Source organism: Xenopus laevis, chromosome 7S (genome assembly GCF_017654675.1).
Source record: "Xenopus laevis strain J_2021 chromosome 7S, Xenopus_laevis_v10.1, whole genome shotgun sequence".
Lineage (NCBI taxonomy): Eukaryota > Metazoa > Chordata > Amphibia > Anura > Pipidae > Xenopus > Xenopus laevis.
This window is the reverse complement of record NC_054384.1, coordinates 78564317-78588721: the sequence shown is the minus strand read 5'-3', so window position 1 is coordinate 78588721 and position 24405 is coordinate 78564317. Positions and strand designations below refer to the sequence as shown.

Genomic DNA, 24405 nt, shown 5'->3' with positions numbered 1-24405 from the left:
ACAAGTGTAGCGTATCTTGATGTGGATGGGCCAGCGCTGATCAGCGATACACAGGAATTGTCTTAAATATGCAAGGTTAATATAGGTTTATTTATTTTTCCAGTGATGAAAGAAGACAAAGTAGGAGTGTCCCAGAGCATATTTATATGTCTAATTAATTGCATGCCTGACTGATCCTAATGTTCACAGCACTTACTACACTAGTAGAAGGTCTATCATAGTTTTTTATATACAAAATATTAACCCGAAGAGATCCCTGCCAGGCACTAGTAGCATTCTTTCACCATAGAGAACATTTATTTAAATGTTTTTGACATGACTATATACACAGTATATATAGCTCAAGTATGGGTAAATGTGGAGGTTTTACAGCAAAAGCATTTCATATTCTTCCTCCAAAAATAATATACAAGCTATGACCATCCTTCTAGGCACCTGACTGGTCATATGACATTTATAATATACAGACTGCAGTAGCATTGCTAGTTCTCTTAGAGGTAGGACTACACGGACGTTTTCATCGTGATCCGATGCACTGTGACCAAACGCTGGTGTCAAATCGCATGCGCTGGAAATAAGGTAAGTGAATGCATCTGACGATTGTCGGATGCAGACGCAGCACCTGCATCAGACAGTCGGATCAATGCTGCGACGTCATCCGACATTTCTATCTCTTACCTTATTGCCGTCGCATGCAATTTGACGCCGGCCTTTTGTCGCAGCACGTCTGATCACGACGAAAACGGCCGTGTAGTCCTACCCTAAAGGGGCATTTGGTGGTAATTGGAAAAACAATTAAGTGTGTGTGGTTGTAGGTATCAAATATACAAGTATTGTATGTAGATCATTGGCCTGTTTTTTCTTTTCTTACTGATATAACAGTCCCTTACTTAATTAACCTCTTCTAACTCAGCCAAAGGCTTCTATGCTCATATATTTCTTTTGAGACCACTGCTGTCAAACTTGGCATGCCATGCACATACTCATTGTCTCTGACAGTGGCGCTTCATTGCAGTGTCCTAGTTCTTTTCTTCAAGGACAGACCCTGTGTTTGGGGATTTCCCCTTTTCAAAATATATTGTTGTGTGCAGGAGAAGCACAAATTGTGGCAACCTTATATTTGATGTGGCTTCATATGCCCAGATGTGTGTGTATGTGTTCTGCATGATGTAGGTGGTTTCCAGATGTTAACATTATGTTTTATAGTGATGTGTGGGAAAGTATACTTCCCCAGTCTGCAGTGTGTAGTGTACTGACCCGCACCCAACCTTAGTCTGCAGTGGTTGGCTAAACCTGCCCAACTGCTGGTCGACTTCAAAGGTTTTGGGCAACCCTTACATCACTAATGTATGATAACCGCAGGTGTCCAAGTCATTCTGCTGCCTGAAACACAATAGGCCACCCTTGTCCCCCACAACCTTATCCCTCACGTCAGGGGCCCAACCAAACTCTTGCTGTAGCCATATAGTTTCCCATTTTTCTTTGGAAAAGTTGTAGCTACTTTTTTTAGCTGTCAGCTTAGATCTCCCTTGTTTAGCTAAGGTAGTCACCTCAGATCATAACATGTTTACCTCTTTATGTCTGCACATGACTGTGTTTCTAATTCACGGTGGATTGCCAATCACATGTGTTGTAGGAAATCCTGACTATGCCTCCCAGTTAAACAAGGGCTTATGTCAATCAAGGCTTTAGTTGTACGAGTGACTTAATGTTTACAAATGTCATCAGTTAATGGCCATTATAGTTCAGAAAACAATTTGAAACAGCAAAATCGTATAATTTGTAGAGGCCACTGTCATTATAAGTATAGTGACCTTTATTTTAGGTCTCATTCATATTGAATAACTGTGGTGGACCATTGTAATGATTGACTATCGTTGTACAAGCAACAGTTATATCCAACAGGCACAGGAAGACACATCTTGCTTCATTATCCTCCCTGTAAAACTCAGTTGTGACTTGCTGATGAACCTAGTGGGTTATGAAAACTGTGTGTGGCTAACTTAACTGGGCGTAGGTAACTGGTTAGTGTCAGGTCTGGTGCTTCTGCTCTTTTTTTTTTTTTAAGGCATTTGATTATTGGAGCTAGGAACACGCCCAAGATTTCATTTGTAGAAACCTCAATAACAAACATTTTCTTTTGAAGAATAGCAAATATAGAAAAGCACAGCCACAGAATACTAATTGTTTTTTATATATAATTATTTTTTAGTATGCTTTTTCTATTAAATATTTAGTCCTACCTGTCTACCCCGCAATAATCATGAATTATCTTCACATTGGTTGCATGGGTTGTCCTTCTCAATAGGAGCTTTATTTTCTTGTTTTGACAACTACTTTGATCTTCAAAAAAAGCAGAATGCACTGTTGAGATTTTTATGACTTATTTAATAGCGAAATTTACATCAGTCAAAGGTCCACATCCTTTGGGACATTTGCTATAAACACGGTAGACTAAATTTTCTTTAAAATGTACGGTGGCTGATTCAGTATGACATGCTCAGGAACATTTGAACTCCACATGGAGAATTATCCATTCCATTTTGGAACTTTAAACCTTCTCATAGACTGTCTGTGAACCTCGGCCTGCTTATTTGTCTAAGAGAACTATACTTCAGCGTCTGAGCTCTTCATGAAAAATAAAAAGTAGTGTCTTGATGAACCATAAGTAGCTGTCTAGGTGACTCAGTAATACTATTTCATCTAATGGAAAGAGTAATTCCATTTAACTACTTGATGTGTATTGTACCTGTATTGCTAGGGAGACATTCTTGCAGATATGACATGGCTGAAATCAACCTGAGAACCTGAGTGCTTTATACAGCATATTATTCTGCATATTTCCCTACTTTAATCTTGTTGCTTCACCATAAGAAAATTAAAGGGAAACTGTGAAGGTCTATTTGAAACAGAGTAGTAACCTTTATCAACTTGCTTTGTTTTGGCTCTCACCTAGGGCTAAGGTCTATTATGCATAATTATGCATGTTTGTTATTATCCTCATACACTGTTTTGTTCAGAATAATAGCAGTCTGATATCACTAACCTGATCACTGTTTTTGGTAGAAATTATATTTCTACATATGATTTACTAGTAGTTGTAGCAGAGTAATAGAAAAACAACAGACCCAACAGTCATGCTGCTTATTCTGTGTAATTGAATCATTAATTGAGGCTTGTTCCAAATAATAATCGTTTGATCCAAATAATAGCAGTGTGGAGTTCAATTAGTGACGTCATTCATTCTGTAAAAAAACAGGTGTCAATTACGGCCCTTATTTAAGGAAGGAAGCAAATGTTATGTATGCTGGTTATAGTGCATTTCTCTCTGAAAATCTGAGTATACATATAAAGAGGTGCAAAAAATGATAAACTGCTCAGCTAAAATTATCTCAAATGCTTTAAAATGTTAACCAAAACCTGAAAGACATGGAATAAAATGAAGAACTATCATTAAATTGGATAGAAGAACAGCCAAAATGGCAGAGACTCTGCCAATGATCTGCTCCAGATCAAAGAAGGTGTAAAGTTACCTGTGAGTACTGTTAGAATTAGAAGACACCAACATGAAGCCAAGCTGTCGGCAAGAAGCCCCCACAAAGTCCCATTGTTGAAAAAAGAAGTGCTGAAGAGATTACAATTTGCCAAAGAATACATTGACTGGCCTAAAGATAAATGGTGCAACGTTTTGTGGACTGATGAAAGCAATTCTGTTCTTTTTGGGTCTAGGGGCCACAGACAGCTTGTCAGATGACCCTCAAGCACCGAAATGGGTGTTTTAACAAGACATGTAAATGAGCAACATCTTGGTTCCAGACCAACAAGACTGACGTTATGGAGTGTCCAGCCCAATCCCCGGACCTTTATCTTATAGAAAACTTATAGGGTAAAAAAATGCTATTTCTGTGGCAAAACCAAGAAAAGCAGAAGAATTGTGGAATGTAACAGGTGCCAGAAGTTGGTGGACTCCATGTAACACGTTTGTGCAGCAGTTCTCAGAAACACTGATTATACAACTAAATATTAGTTCAGTGATTCAAATGAAAAGAAAAATCTTGAAACATTTTTCAGTTTATACAGTGAACGTTTGAGTGTGTAAAGAAGAATGCAGACACTGCTATTTTTTTGAACAGCCTTATATTCCCTTTTCTTCACTTTCTGTAAAGGAATAACACATATTTGATAGATTTTTCTTCATGTTTTGATTTGGAATAGAATGTGCAGTGTTCCCAATGCATCTGTGTGTATGGAAATAAAAGCTATTATAAGGACTTTGAGCTTTATTCACTTTTTTTTTTTTTTTTTTAAAAACACACTACTGTTATTCTGAACACAACTGTATACAGTATGTGTAAATTATAAACGTCACATGAAACAGGGGATGGGATACTGATGGATGGCCAATGAGTATATTAGCCAGTTGATCGGTATGAGAAGAAAGGTAACATAGATCAGAAGGTCAGTATATATATTGCCATAAAATTTGGCAACCCTAAGGGGCACATTTACTAAGCTAAGTGAAGGATTCGAATTTAAAAAACTGTGAATTTCAAAGTATTTTTTTGGGCACTTCGACCATCGAATAGGCTACTACGACCTTTGACTTTGATTCAAACTAAAAATCGTTTGACTATTCGACCATTTGATAGTCAAAGTACTGTCTCTTTAAAAAAAACTTCGACTACGTACTTCGGCAGTTTAAACCTACCAAGGTACAATGTTAGCCTATTGGGACCTTCCCCATCCATTTCTAAGCTTTTTTGAAGAAAAATCCTTCGATCGATTGCTTAAAATCGTTCGAATCGTTCGATTTGAAGGATTTTATCGTTTGATCGAATGATTTTTACATCGATCGATCGTAGGATTTGCGCTAAAACCTTCGAATTATTCAAAGGATTTAAATTCGAGGGTTTATTAACCCTCAATATTCGACCCTTGATAAATGTGCCACTAAATGTGGCTCCAAAATAATTTATCTCCTATTTTGTATTTGTTATGGAACCTTTATTTAAATTTGTATATTTTCATGTATATAAGGAACATGTACAGCATTTGGTATATTTTTGGGGTGATATTTATAGGCAATAAGGATTGTTTTAATTTCTTCTTTTATATCTAACTTTAAACCTTTTTTAAGGCCCGATTGGACTAAAGAGTGATGCATCTATTATCTGAGCTTAGCTTGACCATGAATCTTTGTTACAATATATTTACTGACTGTTTTCTAAGGAAACAGTTTTTGCCAAGTACATTTCAAGCTATGAGCTTGTTACATTTTCTAAAGGAGAGTTTTGCACAATGAGAGATTGTCTGGTTCTAATAAATCCTGTAAAAATCCAGAAAAAGAAGCACAAATAAAACACTTAAACATTTGTACAGCAATTTTTAAGCAATTGAAGACACTTTTCTGCTCTCACGTGTTAAATTCAGTGCCTTTATCATATTCTTTTTTCCTATATTGCAGACGCTTCTACCAAAATTCCTTTGTAACAATACTATGGACCACACAACAGTTAGACTAACACTTTTATTCCTTTTTGTTGCCTATATATTTATAGAAATTAATGTAAAAAGCTTAAATGCATGGCATAGGCTTGTGTAAGTTATATGGGTAAATATTAGACTTAATTAAACTCAGGTGCATGCATTTCTTTATAGATTAATATCTTTATAAGACTTTATAGATGAAAAGAGCAGGGTATTGTATACATTAATAATTCTGTTATATCTGTGTTGGGTTGAAGCTGATTTGAAGAGTCAGTCTGTTTATACAGAGTAAAAAAAAATCGTAAAACATATTGAACAAACCGCTTTTTTGTATGCAGTACAATAAAATTGTAATGCATCTGCAGAGGGTGCATCCATGTTCCGTATATTATCATCCTAGGATGGGGTGCTTGTGACCTGACACCTATTTCTATAAAAAAGTCTCCAAACTAATAACTTGAAATAATGACCGCTCTCACAAAAGACAATAATACATATGAATTCATTATGTACACAGCAAAGAGACCTCCTAAGGCCCAGGATAAACAACAAATATAATATCTATAGAGCAAGCGCTTTACACCTACAGACATGCACTTATAAGGTTCCGTTTGTCCTTCGACCACATATTCTGTCTACATAGCAGCTCTAATAAATATCGCAAAGTCTTATAAAGACTACACTGATCTGTACTATATAGGAAAAAGAAAAAAAATGTGTGTGTGTGTGTGTATATGTATATGTATGTGTATATATATATATATATATATATATATATATATATATATATATATATATATATATATATATATATATATATATATATATATATATATATATATAATGCGCCAAGGACCGTAGTATCACAATAAATTTACAGATATAGGATCTACTATCCATAATACTTGCATTTTTTTTTTGGATAAGAGATCTTTCCATAATTTGGAGCACCATACGTTTACATCTACATTTATTTAAACATAAAATACATCCAACAGGATTGCTTTGTCAACAGTATCAAAATGTTTTGATTTCTGTGACCTTCTCAGGGAAAACGGTGAATTGGTATTGTGCAGACCCCTAAGTATCCACCTCTCACAAAATGGAGCCACACACAAATCCATGTTGGCAACCAAGGAAAATTAATCCCACAATGAGAAAACTGTAAGAAAGCATAAAATAAAAAGAGAAATGGCCATTTCAGGGGGATCCTACAACTGGGAAACACATTAGAGTGAAACCTGTTATCCAGAAAGCTCAGAATTATGGGAAGGCCATCTGCTATAGACTCCATTTTAATCAAACAATTTAAATTTTTAAAAACGTTGCTTTTTCTTTGTATTATGATAACAACATGAAAAAAAACATGAATCTCTGGAGAATGAGCACAGACTTTTTCCAATTGAAGCTCTGGGGAGTGTAACAACCTGGTAATGTGAATGTGAATAGTTAATATATGTTGGCAATTCTTTCATATTAACAGAGCCTGCACTACCTTTAGGAAAGTGACTTATTTCCATGGGAGTAAAAATATATATATTTTTTTTTCATTCTCTTTCATAGTGGAGATTTTTGTTGACTGTGCAGAGAAGGATGGAAAATAAAAATTATCCACTTATGCACCAGCTAAGGACATTGTTTTGTATTCTACCTTATAAGCTTTTTACATGTCAAGATGAAATAGAATTTTTAAATATTTGTTATTTACATATTTAGCTGATTGTCACCGCGCCAACACTGAAGATGGAAAAATGGCAGGGTAGTAATATTTATACAATATCATGTTAAACTATGAGCACATGTTGCCCATGCATCTCAGTGAATTTTTTTTTTTTACTATCCATTGGAAAGCTTGAAGCATTTTACTGTCATACCCAAAATATTTGGCCATCAAATATTTGCTAGCGTATATACTGAGATACCTCTTTTAGTATTCTTTTTTCATATTTTATCTGTGTAAACAAAAAAAAAAAAAAAGCTATGGAAACCTTAAAGCCTCCCCTGCAACAGCAAAAATCTGGGATCTCTTGGCTGGTTGAGGAATTTTTGTGGATCGGTGGCAGCATCGTGGCTTCACTTAACATGAAAATTGGTCTGATTGGTAAGATTTGTATTCTTACACTTTGTTTTGATGTCATATTTGTTGTGGCCTGTTGTTTGTGTTTATCTCTTAAGCTTTTTACATAGAGAGAACTTGGTGATAATTGTTTGATTTCCATCAGTAACCATACTCGCATTAGGGGGTATCCATATTTTTGGATACAATGCTTTTTGTGCTTTCCCATCTATATATGCAAGGCATACATTAGTCAAAACATTGGGTCCTGAACTCTTTATAAAGTCTTGTTGTGCACTTTGGAATTTTCTTGTATCAAAATATTCACAGCATCAAATTCCTTGCATGGTACAGGTAACTGGTAGCAGAGAAGAGGCCTGTGCAGGGAAAATGCTTATACTTCTTGCAATTTATCTAAATACCACAACCCTGCTCTCCTCACTGTTTGAAAATCACTGTCTGTGAATCTAAATCTAATCGCTTCTCTGAACTGGAGTGTCACTTATGTATGTCAGACAGTGACAGGATCGCCTGTGAACCAAACCTTCTAGCTATAATGTGAAGAGATGAAGAGCAGATGAAGCTGGTGTCTTCAACCTGTTCTGTGATTTATTGCTATCATTCCTTTTTTAGTTCTATATTATGCGGTATGGTATATGATAGTTCATTGTTGAACCTTTCAGTATGAAAGTGCCTTTAGGACAAAGAATGATGCAATGTCAAGCTGATGCCCGTGATTATGGAAATATTTTACAGAATGTGTCACACAGAGCTTGACTGACCATTAAATTGTTGAGAACAAGCTACACTGCCTCTTTGCTGGCTCCTTATGCAGCCTGATCAATATAAATAGCTCTTTTCTCATTTCTAATGCCCAGTTTACTTAATTTCCAAGCACATTCTTAAAAAGACCAGTACAATACGCACTTAGAATTGAGCCGTCATCAGGAAGGGCCCCAAGCCGAAACATTGAATAAACCCATTTTTTTTTTTCATCACAAAAGACCTATGAGTGTGGATTTCTTTGCTCTATTGATATATGTTCCAGCACCTAGGCATTTCCATTGTTTTCTGAGTGCACCTAACCAGTAGTTAGTTTATAGATATAGATATATAAATAGATAGATAGAAATAGATATAGATATAGATAGAGATAGAGATGTTAAAGATATAGATATATAGATATATAGATAGAGATATAGATATAAATAGATATATAGAGATATAGATATAGATATAAATATATAGGTATAGATATATAAATATAGATAGAGATATATATATATATATATATATATATATATTAAATCATACTTTAAGTTAAGATATCATTGTTCGTTTTACTTTCCCTTTATTATAGTAGAAATCAGTTTATTGTCTAAATCTTGATAACAGGCATAGTTTAGGACAAAGCTACTCTACTTTGTTCTCTGAGAAGAGCTGCAGAGCATTAAGTTAATATCGAATACACAAAGCAATAATTGCCTCCTGTAATTTAGCAGCACAGGAATAAGGTACTAATGGCTCTGCGTACTGAAGCTCTCTCTACGTTTATGTAATTCTTTTAACACAACACAGATTTTTCTGGAAAACAAAAACTTTAGGTTAAAGGAAAACTTTAACCTACTTGCTCGGCTTCTGAAGCCTGGCAGTCCAGTCCCAATCCGTATGTCAACTTATGGGTGACCTTGAGAAAAAGAGGCAAACGATCAGGCTCTATATCATAGCAACAGCCAAAGGAAACCCCCCTTTTCAATGTTGCTGTAGTAACGATAGCTGGGGAATAGAGTATTAATATTTGTAGAGCATAAAAGGTACTTTCAGCAAAATAAAAGTTCAACTTTTCCTCGCCAATTTATGTTTCCAGTGGTTCATTATAAAATCCTGTTTGAGTGTAAAAGAAATGCAGCAATTCCCCTGTGTAAATGGGCACACACACACAAAAAAAATCTTCTTAAGATCAAACCACTAGACACAAAAGATTCATCCCTTTGAAAATAAAAGAGAAGGTTTAGTATTGGTCGGCAGTTTAGTTTCGGTAACTGAAATGAGAATGACTTTGTTAATGTATAAGTTTAATTAGAGTTTTTCTAGGTAAAATCCCATCAGTGAGCATTCTGCTTGATTCCACTATTGTTACCTTACTTAATCCCTAATGGAGATGACACTTTCCTATAGCGAATTCCCCAGATATCCTAGAAAGGAAGTGCAATGTCCATTTAGAAATTAAAACCTTGAGCATCTTTTGCATTGGGTGGTATGGCACAGGTACTGGTCCCTTGTCAGAAATATGGCTGTGATTATCATAGTCATGTTTGCCACTTTCTTTAAAGGGTTGTTCACCTTCCAAATACTTTTTTTTTTCAATCCAGTTGGTTTCAGATAGACCAGAAATAAAGTTGTTTTTTTTTCCAAAATTGAAGTTTAATGTCTCCAGTGTTTCAGTCCGATAGTTCTGTAATCTATGTGCAGAAACGTTTACAATTTGCTGCATTAGTTGATACATTTTTCAGCAGCATCCGTGGGTAGTGATGACTTTGTCCCGTTTTGCAAAAAAAAATTGCGAAAACTTATTGAAGTCTATAGGCATCAATATTTTTTTAGATGTGTGAATTTTTTCTCACTCCAAATGCATTAACTTCAATGGAGGTTTTTCTTGTGGCAACTTTCTTGTCTTGGCGACAATTTCGTTTTAGTGACTTTTTTTGTCACTAAATTTCATTTGCTGAATTTTCATGAAAAAATTAGCAGATGGTGAAGTGCGGTATTTTGCTGCAAATCGATGCCTGGCAAAAAAATGACTATAGCTCATGACTATTTGTGGGATGTTGGCAACAAATGTATGAATTTTAACATCTGCCTTTAGTGAAGCTCGGGGATTCTGCTCAGCTGGGCCAAAGGTAAGAAATGTATCAACTAAATGTATACATTTTGAACAGCGTAGGTGAACCCCCCCCCCCAAGACATAAGGTGAAAAATTTAAGTTTGCACTTCAATATTGGAAAACCAGTCACAAATATGACTTAGAAAGTAATTGTAAAAAAGTATTTTATTTCTGGTGAATTATCTGAAAACGAAACTGAAAAAGTGTTGGAAGGTGAACAACCATTGACTAAGCAACCTTAATAGGGGCTGCTGAGAGAACCAGACTGAAAGAGAGAGGCACATTTATCAAGGGTCGAATTTTGAATTCATGTGAGTTTTTTAAAATTCGACCAATTGAAATTTTATTATAAAAATCAATTTTTTTTTTTTAAACTCTGATGAATAGTATGGACCGAAAACTCAAATCGAATTTGAATCAAATTGACTTAAACAGCAATTTGTCAGGTTTTAGGTGGCGAATAGTCAAATTCATGTTCTTCAAGGGCCAGAGTATGATAAATTTTGAAAATCGAATTAGAATTTTTTGAGAAAATGTTTTGAATCAAATTTGAATAATTGCTCTAGCACTTTAAATACAAGTTTTTGTTATTCTCCAAGGGGAATTGTGGAGCTGGTTAAATATTTGATTAATGTGTGATTGGTACAGTATAAATTGATATTGTGAGACCTTTAGTACTTGATGGAAGAGGGGTTCTTTTTCTTTTTGACCTTAATGACTCTTAGAGGGTTATTTATAAGGATTCACCGAATCCACTATTTTGGATTCGTCCGAATCCTTTGTGAAAGATTCAGCCAAACACCGAACCGAATCCTAACCCTAATTTGCATATGCAAATCAGGGATGGGACGGGGAGAAAAATTGTACTTCCTTGTTTTGTGACAAAAATTCACACAATTTCCCTCCCCACCCCTAATTTGCATATGCAAATTAGAATTTGGATTCGGTTAGGCCGGGCAGAAGGATTCGGCCGAATCCGAATCCTGGTGTAAAAGGGTGAATCCCAACCCGAATCCTGGATTCGGTGCATCCCTAGTCCAAATGTAAAAATCACAAAAAATTTGTAATTTTTTTTTTTAAATAAAATCTGACTTTTAAAAAATAACAACAAATTTTTTGAATTTATTAAACCTCGAGGATGGAAAAGTCCGAATCTGAAAATCCAGCATCTCAGACCTCTCGAGGTTTCATATAAGTTAAGTTAATGGGAGAAGTCCCAATGATTTTTTGATGTGTGCTCGGTTTCAGGCATTACCTTTCGGATGAAAATTATGAAAAAAATTATAAAATTCGAGAAAATCTGATGAAAAAATCTGAAAAATTTATGATTTTTTTTCCCGCAAAGCACATTTTCGACAAATTGTAATAATAAATAAGCGTAAAAAACCAGAGCGGATTTGGTTGGAGTTTGTAGCAGAAAATATTGAGATAAATTCAGACTTTGATAAATAACCCCCTTACGGTAAGTGGTTCTATAATCCTGTAGTTGGAATTAGAAAAATCAGCCCTTTCCATGGGCAGTAGAGAATTAATCTAACCCAAAAATGGAGAGCGTCCACTCACAAGCACTCTTCTCACCACACCAGCTACTCCGTAGAGTTTGAAATTATAAGCATAATTATCTGGCAACATCCTTGGAATCTCAGTAGTCTGCCAATAGGTACTGTCTTTGCTCTAGCAATAGAAGGCCCATGTGACCTATTTAGTTACTATAACTGGTCACTCCTACTTTGATGTATTATACACACTGCATTTCCTTTAGACTACATCACAGAGGACAGTATTAATAATCACCCTACAGAGGCAAGATTAAAATGGCAATAATAATATCATCTTATAACTGACATTACAAATTATCTTGCTTTTATCCATAGAGAAATGTGATGGGGCTTCACTTCAAAAAAAAAAAAAATCAGCTTTGTAATACATATTTTTATTTAGACTGTAACGAACCAGCTGGTATATATTCCAGATTAGGTTGATTGCTGTTATGGGGGAGATGAAGCCTGTCTCATATTTATAATGAAACAGACCTCAAAACTAGGTCAGGTTTCAATCATGGGGAGAGTTTACTATACAGATATTGACAGGATTAATAGAAATTTAGAATAGTATTCCAGTATAAAATAGTAATTGCCTATAAAGTAGGTTTAAAGGAGAAACCAACCATTTACCAAAAAAACCCATCCCCCCTCCAGGGAATTGCCCCTAACTTTTTACTTACCCCTCGGTGCAGAGTCACAGCATCGCAGTTCACCGCAGCCATCTTTCGGGACTTCGTGTCTTCTACTGGCGCATGCACAATTGCTCCAACTGTGCATGCTTTGCTTCGCCAGTCTACGGCTTACCGAAGACCCAGAAGATGGCTGTGATGAACTCCAAAGCTGTGACTCTACACTGAGGGGTAAGTAAAAATTAAGGGGCATATCCCCAGGGGGGGCAGCTTGGCTGAGGGGAGGAGGGAGCGGGGTCTACGTGGGGTGGGGGGTAGGGTTTTTTTTGGTAAAGGGTTTGTTTCTCCTTTAACTAAAAATTGCAAACTATAGTAGTGCTGTATAATATTAGTATAATATTATAGTATATAATTAGAAATGAGAGATCAAAAAATGTAACAAATAAATCAGTGGCATGCTTTATATTCTTCTGGTCAAATTTTTTTTAATATGGGTAAATTTAAAAAAAAAACAAAAACGATTTGAACACTTTGGAATAGTGTGACCCAATCTTAATCTCACAAGTGCAAGTAAAATGTGAATTTAAGTTTCAGTTAAGCAAGAAATTCGGTCCGAAGGTATTCTTTCTTTTGTATTCAGTCATACCTAAAAGTCAGTCTTGGGAACAGACCATTTGTAATGAGAAGCACTGACTAGTGATGGGCGAATTTGCGCGATTCGCCACCAGCGAATAAATTCATGAAACGCCCGAAAAAATTAGTCTGAAAAAATTCGTCGAACGCCGGTGCCATTCCGCGAAATTCGCAAATTTTCTAGATAAGTGCTGATATTTTTTTAAGACAAGTTTGAACCAAATACATGTTTTCTGTCCATAGATAGTGTTGTGTTGTATGTATTCTCCTGTAAACCTTCCAGGATCTCTAGAGTACAACAGCATTCTCTAATTGCTTTTTGCATCATGTATGAATTGAAGTCCAGAAAGACTCCATTAACTGCACTGCACCTATGCTAGCAAATGAGCCCAACAGATATTTGTAATCCAGACATATTGATATATGCAAACATGGAAACAATAATGCTTTTAACAGAAAAACTATCTTCTTTTACAGAACATTTATAGAAATGTAAAGAAACTTCTATATAAATATTTTAGTTTTTCCCTTTTTATAGAAAAACAACTAACTTCTACATACAGTAGTTTTAAATAATTAAAGGTCATTAAACCTGCAAAACAGGTTTGAAAGGAAAATTTCAAGGAACATTTGCATTAATGATGGGCTCCTCTTCTTTAACAGCAAATGCAATTTTAGATGTTTTTATATAGTTTTGCTATAGTTTAATATATTAATTAAAGTTGTGCTCTTTAACAACACTGTATAGAGTGATGTCTGAATACAACCTCTATGGGTACTTGCATTCAGGCTTAAAGGGGATCTGTCACCCGAAAAAAAAAAAAAAAAAAATCCTATTTTATCACATTAGTCAAGCAAAATGAACTTAAATTACACTATATAAATTATTTGAATCTTTTTTCCTTCAGTTTGGGAATTCATAATTATAGCAAGCAGGCAGGAGCCATTTTGTGGACACTGTTATTATGGCAAGCCTGTTTGTGCACCAGAATGGGAGACCTGATGTCCATCCCCATGCTCTAGTTACACAATTAAAGGTGAATTGAATGGGGGATTGTGTGGAGAGCAGAGACATCTAGTAAGTGCTAAGGCATAGAGGGAGAGGCAGACAATATTTGATTGACAGCTGAGATTTTTAAATGTTTACAACAGCTATGAAGGCTTTAATAAAAAATAGAAATTGGATTGCATGTTTAATTTGAAAACCACTTTTATTATACAGCTTTTTGTGTCCCAATTTTCAGGAAACCAAATACTTGTTATATTTACTAATGAAATATAAGAGTTGGGAAGGAGTATTTGTAGCATGTAAGTAACCAGACCATTTTTCAGCCACTTTCTTGAGAGGATGGTTTTCAGATTTCCTGCAGTTTTTGGGAAATGGGATTAATTAAAATGGGGTTAATCGGGATTGAACAAACTCAATTTTCTTGATTTACATATTAAATATGGAAACTCTTGCTCTGAGATAGATGATTGCAGGCTGGCAAGATGCCACATAGTTTGAACAACTGGCCGGCACAGGAAAGACATAGAAGTTCATAAAACCCGATAAAGGCCCCAATGTGGGCCGAAACATTGGATACACGAGTGAAGTTTGAATAAAATATTTGATTGAAAAAATCTCTGGACGCTGGTCCACTTTGAAGGCTGTGCATTACATTTGACCGGAGCTCCCAGTATAAATCATGGGAGGAAGAGTGCGGGTACTTTCAGAACAATTACATACAGTATACTGTAGGTATGTGTATCCCATAGACTCCATTATAATCAAATAATGCACATTTTTAAAAATGATTTCCTTTTCCTTTCTCTGTAATAATAAAACATTACCTTGTACTTGATCCAAACTAAGATATAATAATAGTTAATGAAAACAAAACCATCTTATCAGATTTATTTAATATGTACATGATTTTATAGCCGATTTAAGATATTAAGATCCAAATTACGGAAAGATCTGTAATCCGGAAAACCCCAGGTCTCGAGCATTCTGGATAACAGGTCCCATACACACACATACACATATATATATATATATATATATATATATATATATTTGCAGCTTTTCTATATTTGTGTAAGATTTTTTTTTCTTGTGTCCAGTCTGCATGGGCACTTCTAGCTGGTCCTCTCTGAAATGTACAACTGTTAGATGACGCACATCAGTAGATGCAAAATATGCTCTGTTACTATTGTGCCATTCTCCATTTCCCAGCCTTCATTGTAAGCATGTATCATGTATGTTAGCACTGTAATTGCTATTTAAAGGGCGGGCAATAAAAACCTGGTCCTATTTTTGAGTAAATGTGCCTCAAAATTTTAACAAGACCAAAAACAAACAAAACATCTAATGGAATAAGGATATTTTCTTGTTTCCTAAATAATTTCGAAGTAATTGTAAATCTGGGGACTTTTATGGTTATCCTAAAGGCAAATGCTTGCACGTTTTAAACCCCAATGTACTTGGAAGGCAAGATTCTGTACAGGATTGCTCATTAATACTGTGTTTAATGAGGGGTTATAGCTTCTCTAAGCTAAAATACATTTATTATTGTGCAGATGTGTGGCCTAATAAGTCTCTGGTGTACGTGTAGTATTTGCAGTGTTTTTGTTTTGAACTTTCTAACCTTCAGTTGCATAATCATTCTATAAAAAAAAAATCTTGATAGGAAGATACAGAATAACTGAATACACTTAGCAGATTTTAAAAAAAAAAAATCTTAATCATATCTGACAATCTAGGGATAAAACGAAAAACATACTCCTGTTTGCAACTGATTCTCACAGCACAGGGAAGCAAACAGACTTTCCTTAGGGCTTTATGCACACCTCTTTTTTTGAAGCTGTCGCCTTATTTGGTTAGATTGATTCAAGATGAAGCTGGTTGTAGGTGTTATGTTGGTGTAAATGCAGGTGTCAAATTATGGGCTGCATCTGATCTAGCTGCAAATGTTAGATAGGGTTGCAGGCAGACATTATATATAGGGATGTAGCGAACTGTTCGCCGGCGAACTAGTTCGCGCAAACTTCGACTGTTCGCGTCCGCCGAATGTTCGCGAACGTCGCGCGACGTTCGCGTCAAAAATCGTTCGACCATTCGATCGCTAAAATCGAAGGATTTTCGTTCGAATCGAACGATCGAAGCCATTGGATTGAATGAAATCATTCGATCGAATGGCTTCGATCGTTCGATTCGAACGAAAATCCTTCGATCGAACGATTAAAATCCTTCGATCGTTCGAATCGAACGATTTTCGGATGTTCGAAGTTCGCAAACAGTTCGCGAACTGTTCGCATTTTTTGCCGGTGTTCGCGAACGGCGTTCGCGAACATCAAATCGGCGGTTCGCTACATCCCTAATTATATATTGTTTTAAGTAAGTCACTACAGGTATAGAGTCTTTAGTCCAGAATACTTGGGGTATGGAGATTATCTGTAATTTGGATCACCATATTTTAAGTCTAATAAAAACATTAAACTGTAAATAAACCCCAAAGGAGTATTTTGTGACCGATATGGATTTATGCTGCTCAGTTACCATCAAATACTGGGTATGGCAACAGCCAGCACTGCCTTGCAACACTGTTGTTGGAGGTTCAACTCAAGCCAGGGCATTATCTGCAAGCAGTTTGGTTGCGTTGCTTTTCTACGGATATTCTAGTTTATCTGCAGACACCAAAATTATACAGGTAGGTTAAGTGCAGATTAGGGGGCAATTTACTTAAGGTTGAATAACGAGGGTTAATTAACCCTCAATATTCGACTGCCGAATTGAAAATCCTTTGACTTCGAATATCTAAGTCGAAGGATTTACAATTTGTTCGATCGAACGAAAAAATAGTTAGATCGAACGATTAAATCCTTCGAATCGTTCGATTCTAAGGATTTTAATCCATCGATCGAATGATTTTTCTTCGAGCTAAAAAAGATAGCAAAGCCTATGGGGACCTTCCCATAGGCTAACATTGACTTCGGTAGCTTTTAGGTGGCGAACTAGGGGGTCGAAGTTTTTTTTAAAGAGAGAGTACTTCGACTATCGAATGGTCAAATAGTCGAACAATTTTTAGTTTGAATCGTTCTAATCGAAGGTCGAAGTAGCCAATTCGATGGTCGAAGCAGCCAAAAAAAACATTCGAAATTCAAAGGTTTTTTTTTCCCTCTATTCCTTCACTCGAGATAAGTAAATGGGCCCCTAGGACTTAGTTTGTGAGTGTCAATAAGGCACAGACTGATGTGAATGATAGTGTTGTTATATATATGTTACTGCTATTTAAACAAAATAAGAGTAAAAAATTAATAAAGTACCGTAAAGGAGAGAGCTTTCCTATAATTTGGACATTTATGAATATTGGGTTTCCAGATAAGAGAGCACAAACGTAATTTTTATTTTAATCATCATGGTTGGTTTGCTAAAGATTGGCCATAGCTTGCCAGACCTAGTGATTCAACCTGACTACCAGAAGAACAGATCTGTGGCTAGAATTGCAAACACGGGTTGCTGAGCATTTGGGCCCAACATTTGGATGACAAGGGTCTGAGAGTTTTTATACATGTTAGAAGTGACATTCTGCTGCTCTTCAGAAGTAAATGAAATCCATGGGCTCCAATGAAAATGAGCCTCGAGATAGCACTAAAATGTTTTCTTGATTAAGCAAGCAATGTTTTCAATAAATCATTTGTCAGAAAGAAGAAAATCCTTGCTTTAATCAGCAACAAAGCCTATACGGTGTATTTCATCAATTTGTATTAGATTCATAAATGGTTAGTAAAATGGCCCGTGTGGAGGTGATTTCTCAAACATAAGGTCAAGATCAAGACTTCATCTGGTGTAAGAGGTGGGGATTTGGTTTTACTCACTAGGATATTCATAACTAGACCATAACATTGCAAACAATTAGGCTTTTGCACTTATGCTCAGTGTGGTATATTTATTTTCTTGGCTCATATGTCCAGTGAAAGAATTGTATTTGAGTCTAGTATAGTTCTGGGAATCCGTCTTCTGAGAAATGTCAATTTTTGGCAGCTGGCACGATAAAGGATTCCAGGATGGGATTTTAATAACCGTCTGCTGTTTTACCCTATTAGTCCTTTTTAACGTTTCATAATTTTCAACTTGTTTTAAATCTCGAAAGCACCACAGATGCTACCTGTCTTTAACATTTCTGGCATGGATGGAGTATTGTACAGCTGGCGATATGACCATATGCTGAAGCAGATATTTAGCCCCCACAGATTTGTTTACCATGACTTCCAATTGAAAAGTGAAGTATACTTTATCTGCACAAAGATCTGTTTAATGAACACTCCATGCACCCCATTTTCTTGGTGAGCACCTGCTGGTTGCAAAAGTCTGAAAAAAACTTTTGATGATTAGGATGTCATGCTGGCACTTAGAACTTTTGAATTTGTGAGATTGTGAAGCTGGTTATGACATGGGACTGGACCACCATTTCCATTTTATTGCCTTACTACAAACAACTTCAACTATGTTCTAAACCACAGGTATGGGATCTGTCATCCTGAAATCCAGAAAGCTCCAAATTATGGAAAGGCCGCCTCCCGTAGACTCCATTATATCCAAATAATCTGAATTTTTAAAAATGTTTGTACTTTTTCTCTGTAATAAAAAAACAGTAGCTTGTACTTGATACAAACTAAGATATAATTAATCCTTATTGGAGGCAGAACCAGCCTGTTGGGTTTATGTAATGTTTATATGAATTTCTAGTAGACAAAATATGAAGATCCAAATTTCGGAAAGATCTGTTACCCGGATAATACTAGGTTATGTATTCATCAAAATTTTAACACTAAATCAGGTATGTAATAAAAGGCTTTGTTTGCCCAGATGCAATAACCCATAGCAACTAATAAGACATTTGCTATAGGTTACAGCCTATAAACAGACTTGGGGGGCTCTATTTACTAACATTCACAATTATTTCCCCCACAAATCTAAAAAAACTTGTTTGTCTGTATTTCTTTATTATTTTTGAGATGTATAAAGTTTAGAAACCAAAAATTTGCCAGATAAAAGCTGTCAAGTTCCTACAACAGTCAATGATACTATTGGACAATTTTTATCAATTCACACTTGTGTGGTTTTCTGTTTTTTTTTAAGTTGTTTTTTTTTATTCATACTTTTTATATTTGGATCATTTAATACCTTACATGGTATTTGTGGTTTCAGAGAAATAGACTTTAATTGTGACTTCTAAAACCTCTGCAACCGGTAAAATTTGACCTTTGATAAATGGGCCCACGCGTGTCCATTTATTACATAACCCTATATATAGTTGGGTTGATTGTGTGAATAGCTTTTGATTATTTGTACTTTAATCTGTGACACCAGACACATTTTCAAGAATTTTACTGAAGAGTTTATCCAATATCAGAAATGTTGTGTCCATTCAAATTCTTGTAATAATATTTTTCATTCTTGGATGAAATGCAACACTGTGTGGAGGAGTCATAATTGTGACTCAAGCAGAGGAGAATAGCTAAACTGAAACTTCCTACTGTATATATTTGTCTTTTGTTTTTATACACAGTAATCATTGATACGTTTCCCACTATCATTTTCCATTCTAATATAAGTGTAAGCAACTCAATTATTTATAATATTGTTGGTGCCTCAGAGCATTGTTCTTATTCATGCTGTGTTTAAAGCTGCTGTCCCTTCCCGTTACCTATCTAAATGAAAGCAGCAAAGAGAGCATCTTGCTGGAAGAAGCCATCTCTCACGCAGCCATGTAGAAAAGATTGTGATTACAAGGACTTGCTTAGACAGTAGTAGCCAAACTGTGCGTACAGTAGACATACTGAGAGTAGTGCAATTAGGTAGGCAGACTGGAATACTGGGAGTGCTGAGACAGCAAACTGTTTGTCCAAATCAGCTAAAGAAAAAATATGGCACTCACTATTTCAATTGTGTTTGCTCCCTTTATGATATTGGGTATGCTTTGCACAGATGGAGTCTTGCCTACCGTTGTGATAATGTTTCCTTCCTAATGACTATAAGACTTTGATGTGTAATGAATTATTTTCATGATCCCAGGAACCATTTTGTCATTCTATTATATCCTACTGACACTGAGCAGCAAGGCAGAACATAAAGCACCCCCTGTATCTCTTGACTGCAGTTTTATTAAGTTTAAAGCCAAGACCTGAACTGCTAACTAAGCTGTGAATCCTTTGCAGCCCACTGAGGCATCAGATACTTTAACTTCTGTTTGTATTTCAGTGAAGAAAAGGATTAACCAAGTCATGTGAAAGAAACACAAACAGCACTTTTTTGTCAATATATAGTTTATATACAGTTTATATGTATTATATGAATTGCAACTACCCTGAGATACATACAGATATAATACAGGTTACATTTAGTGATGGGCGAATTTGCACCGTTTCGATTCGCCGCAAAATTTGCGAATTTCGTGCAAAATTCGTGAAACTGCGAAAAATTCGTGAATTTTCGCGGGCGTTTCGCGATTTTATTCGCTGGCGGCGAATCGCGCAAATTTGCCACGAATTCCCGCCTGGCGAATAAATTCGCCCATCACTAGTTACATTACCTTTTTATTTATTAATTTTTTTGTGTATATTATTTTGGTTAACTCAATGAGTATACCTGCAACGATTTAAACCATTATATACCAATATAATGTTTGTATCGTTGAAAACTAATAAAAATTGTCAGTCCAAAAAAACAGAAACCTTATTTACAGAAACCTATAAATAATGCATTTAGCTTTAGAATATTTCTGTATAATCTTACTGCCAAGGATGCTAATGCCCATAATTATCCATCACTGGGGCTCATTTAGAAACTTTGCGCAAGGCAGATTGGTTCGTGAAGTGAATATATTTGCCCTGCGCATGGTTATATTTATAAAGCTGAATAAGTGTGTTTTTTTTCACAATCCGAATGTCTATAACGCTGCGACTGAATTACGCACAACTTTGGTGGCAGAGAAAATATTTGCAAAACAGTTTGATATTTCCATGCACAACAACCTCACACAGTGGGCGCACTCACGTAAACACCCATCTTTTTTTGCGTGCCATTTGCAAAAATGTATTTTCAATGTGAATTCGCAAAAGCCAGAAAGATGGGCAGATCAGTGGGCAATACAACCATTTGCAAATAAATATGTGCTGCGCAAACTTTATAAATGACCTCCACACTGGGTGCTAGCAGCTGTAATCATCAATCAGTGGGCTTTTGAGATATGTAAGCTACCCATTGAGGCTCTCCTTGGCATATAACAAGGTTACATATGTGAAAATGCGGCCATTTATAGTCAACTTGGGAATATCCAAGTATAGGTATTGCTATTTTCATACTTTTAACTGGGACAGTCCCATGATTTAGAAACTTGTGGTTTTGATGTCAAGGTCAGTCAAGGGATGGGACATGATAGCATTGGATACTAAGCCCAGATGATAACATCCATTCTGGGGTCCAGTATAAATCACCTTTGTATTAATATGCACTTTTGTTTCAATATGTGTAACCTTTTAATTAGTAAGGGAGAGCCTCCATGTGAAACTTAACCCACATATGTAATAAATGGCACTAAGTTTGCTCAGGAATAGTAACCCATACTAACCAATAAAATGTTTGCTTTTAAACAGGTGACCTATAAATGCTACCTCCTGATTGGTTGCTATATGTTACTGCTGCTGGACAAACATATGGGGGAATGTAATAAAGAGCAAAACAATTTGCACAAATAAGAATAACATTTCTTGATAGAACAGTAACACTGGGATTATCTCAATAGATTTAATATTACTATAATACCACCATGAATTATGATTTTAAATAACATATCTAGCAGATGGTGCCATTCAGTTTCTTGCATTCATCATGTTTGTTCCTGGGCAGGTATGAATAATAAATGTGTGTGTATATAAATCAAAGAGTTTCACTTACAGATTAGACATCTCTGATGTAGTTGTGTGTGTAATTGTTTAGTAGAATCTGTACTAGAACATACAGTAGATCTGGCTTTTTAGTCGGAGGCTCTCATTACCTACCTGTTGTATGAAAGCATGTGTTCGAGTATAACAAATGTTTGCTTCAGTGTGGGGCTAAGAAAATGCATCCTTAATCTGTTCTATTTGTGTTCATTTTTCTGTATTTTTTTTTTTTACAGTGGAAAGATGCATGAACTCTATGCAAGCTGGTACCCAAATGATCAAACTCCGGGGTAGCTCCAAAGGTTTGGTGCGTTTTTATTACCTTGATGAGCACAAGTCCTGTATAAGGTGGAGACCCTCGAGAAAGAATGAAAAGGCCAAGAGTAAGTAACCTTAACAGGCAAGCATCTTGAAAAAACTATTTTAGCTAAATAAAGTCAGTTAAAGTTATCTTCCAGCTTTAATATTTTGTTTTACTGAAACTATTGTTAAAGTTTAGCTAGAAACATTTCTAAACTGATTTGCTATTGTCTTACTAATGGACCTTTAATATCCATATTTATCTTTTGTTTTACAAAAGATAAAGATTCACATTTTGAGCATGGCAAGCTTTCTACTGTGAACTAGTTCTGTTTAAGCACCATGTTGAAAAATCGTATTAACAATTTCAAGGCGGGATGATAGTGTCCTGATAAAGGTTTGTAAGGGCTTTCTTTCTAGCCTGAATACATATACTGCTTATTTGGTTCTACCAATCGCTAACTCTGTAGGTAAAATGGTAACAGAATAAACCTAAAATAGTTCATACAAATAGGTGGAAACTTTTACTGCTGCAAAGTTGCAGAATCTTTCGCTGATGATAAAAACTCATAACATTTTAGAACTTGTCAAATCACTAGCAAGTGGCCCAGGGTGATGTCCACTGTAGCACATTTAGCTGAGGTGTTGGCCATTAAAAAGCTTTTTTACTTGTTCTATCTATGCATATTCACCTTACAATACCATGTGTGATCATAATGTCTATATTTGAGGCCATATGCTTCTATATACCACATAAAAATGTGGCTTCTATGGGGTAGTTTCATTTTCGCCAGCGTCAGCTTCACACCCATCGCACCACTTCGCCAGGTGCAAATGCGCTACGAATACACTAATTCACTAAAGTGCAAAGTTTTGTCCTGGGCGGCGAACTCTGGCGAACTTTCCACTATAGTTACTTTGGCTGTGCGAGCATTTCTTAGCGAAGATGCGCTAGCGTTCGTTTGTGCCTAGCGAAAATTCGCTAGTGATCTTGCACTTAAGTCAATTTGCATAGGATGGGAAATTTAAAGTTGTATGGACATCTTTATTATAAATGTTGCTGCAAATGGTTTAAGTTGTGGGTATATATTGTACATGTCCAGGGAACCTTAATACAGACGAGAGAGCTAATATAATGCCCTACACATGAGCCCACTGTAAAATGAATGTTCCATATGTTATTAAATGTGTGCAGAATACCGCTTACCCAAAAAAGTAAGTTAGGACTTTTTCAGCCAATCCTACTTAAAAAAGGAAAAGTCACCAGCGGTTTTTGAACTTTAATGCATTTTCAGCACACGGGATATGATGTAAGTGACAGAAGATTGAGGAAGATCTACGGTAGCTTCTTTTTAGCAGTTTGCCTGGTCTGAGGTGGTTAACTCTGGTGAAAGAGGTATCGTTCAGTAAAAGCCACACTTTAGTGAATTTGCGGAGTATCGATCGTTCACCAGATTGAAAAGTTGCCTCGCGAACGAATGCTAGTGCCGGTCCTGTTTGCTAGTGACTGTGGGAGCCAACGCTGGCGAAAAGTCGTTGGCATTAGCCACTTCGCCCTTTAGTTAATCTGCCCCTATGTGTTTAAGACATCTTTGACATTCTAAGCATTTTTTATTAAACACAACAATTTTAATACACAACCCTATTCCTATACCATTTCAAGTAATCAACTACAGTATTTCTCAAGCACACACATTGTAATAAAAAAAAACAATAAATCTGCATTGCTGTAAACAGTATTTGAGCTGTGTGCATTTAATACTTTTGAAGGGTGACCTTATGGTCTTGGGCTGATAGCTGTATTTAATGCCATCATTTCCCACTCTGCAAGGTTAATAAATGATCCCACTGACATCCTGGTAGCCAGATCTAGAACATTTTCAAAATAACTGATGAGAATTAAAAGAAACAAGAATGGCAGAGGTGATTAGAGCAAGATAGGGA

At 35.9% G+C, this 24405-nt stretch overlaps 1 protein-coding gene across 10 annotated transcripts in view; it reads left to right on the top strand.

Moving 5' to 3' along the window:
* LOC108697630 (1-phosphatidylinositol 4,5-bisphosphate phosphodiesterase eta-2) overlaps positions 1 to 24405 on the top strand; it is a 400986-nt gene that overhangs the window by 273661 nt on the left and 102920 nt on the right. For all 10 annotated transcript variants that reach the window (XM_041571413.1, XM_041571420.1, XM_041571414.1 and 7 more), the window contains one exon: positions 22398 to 22544. In XM_041571413.1, the coding sequence (XP_041427347.1) occupies positions 22398 to 22544 (147 nt within the window). The remainder of the gene's footprint in view (positions 1 to 22397; positions 22545 to 24405) is intronic.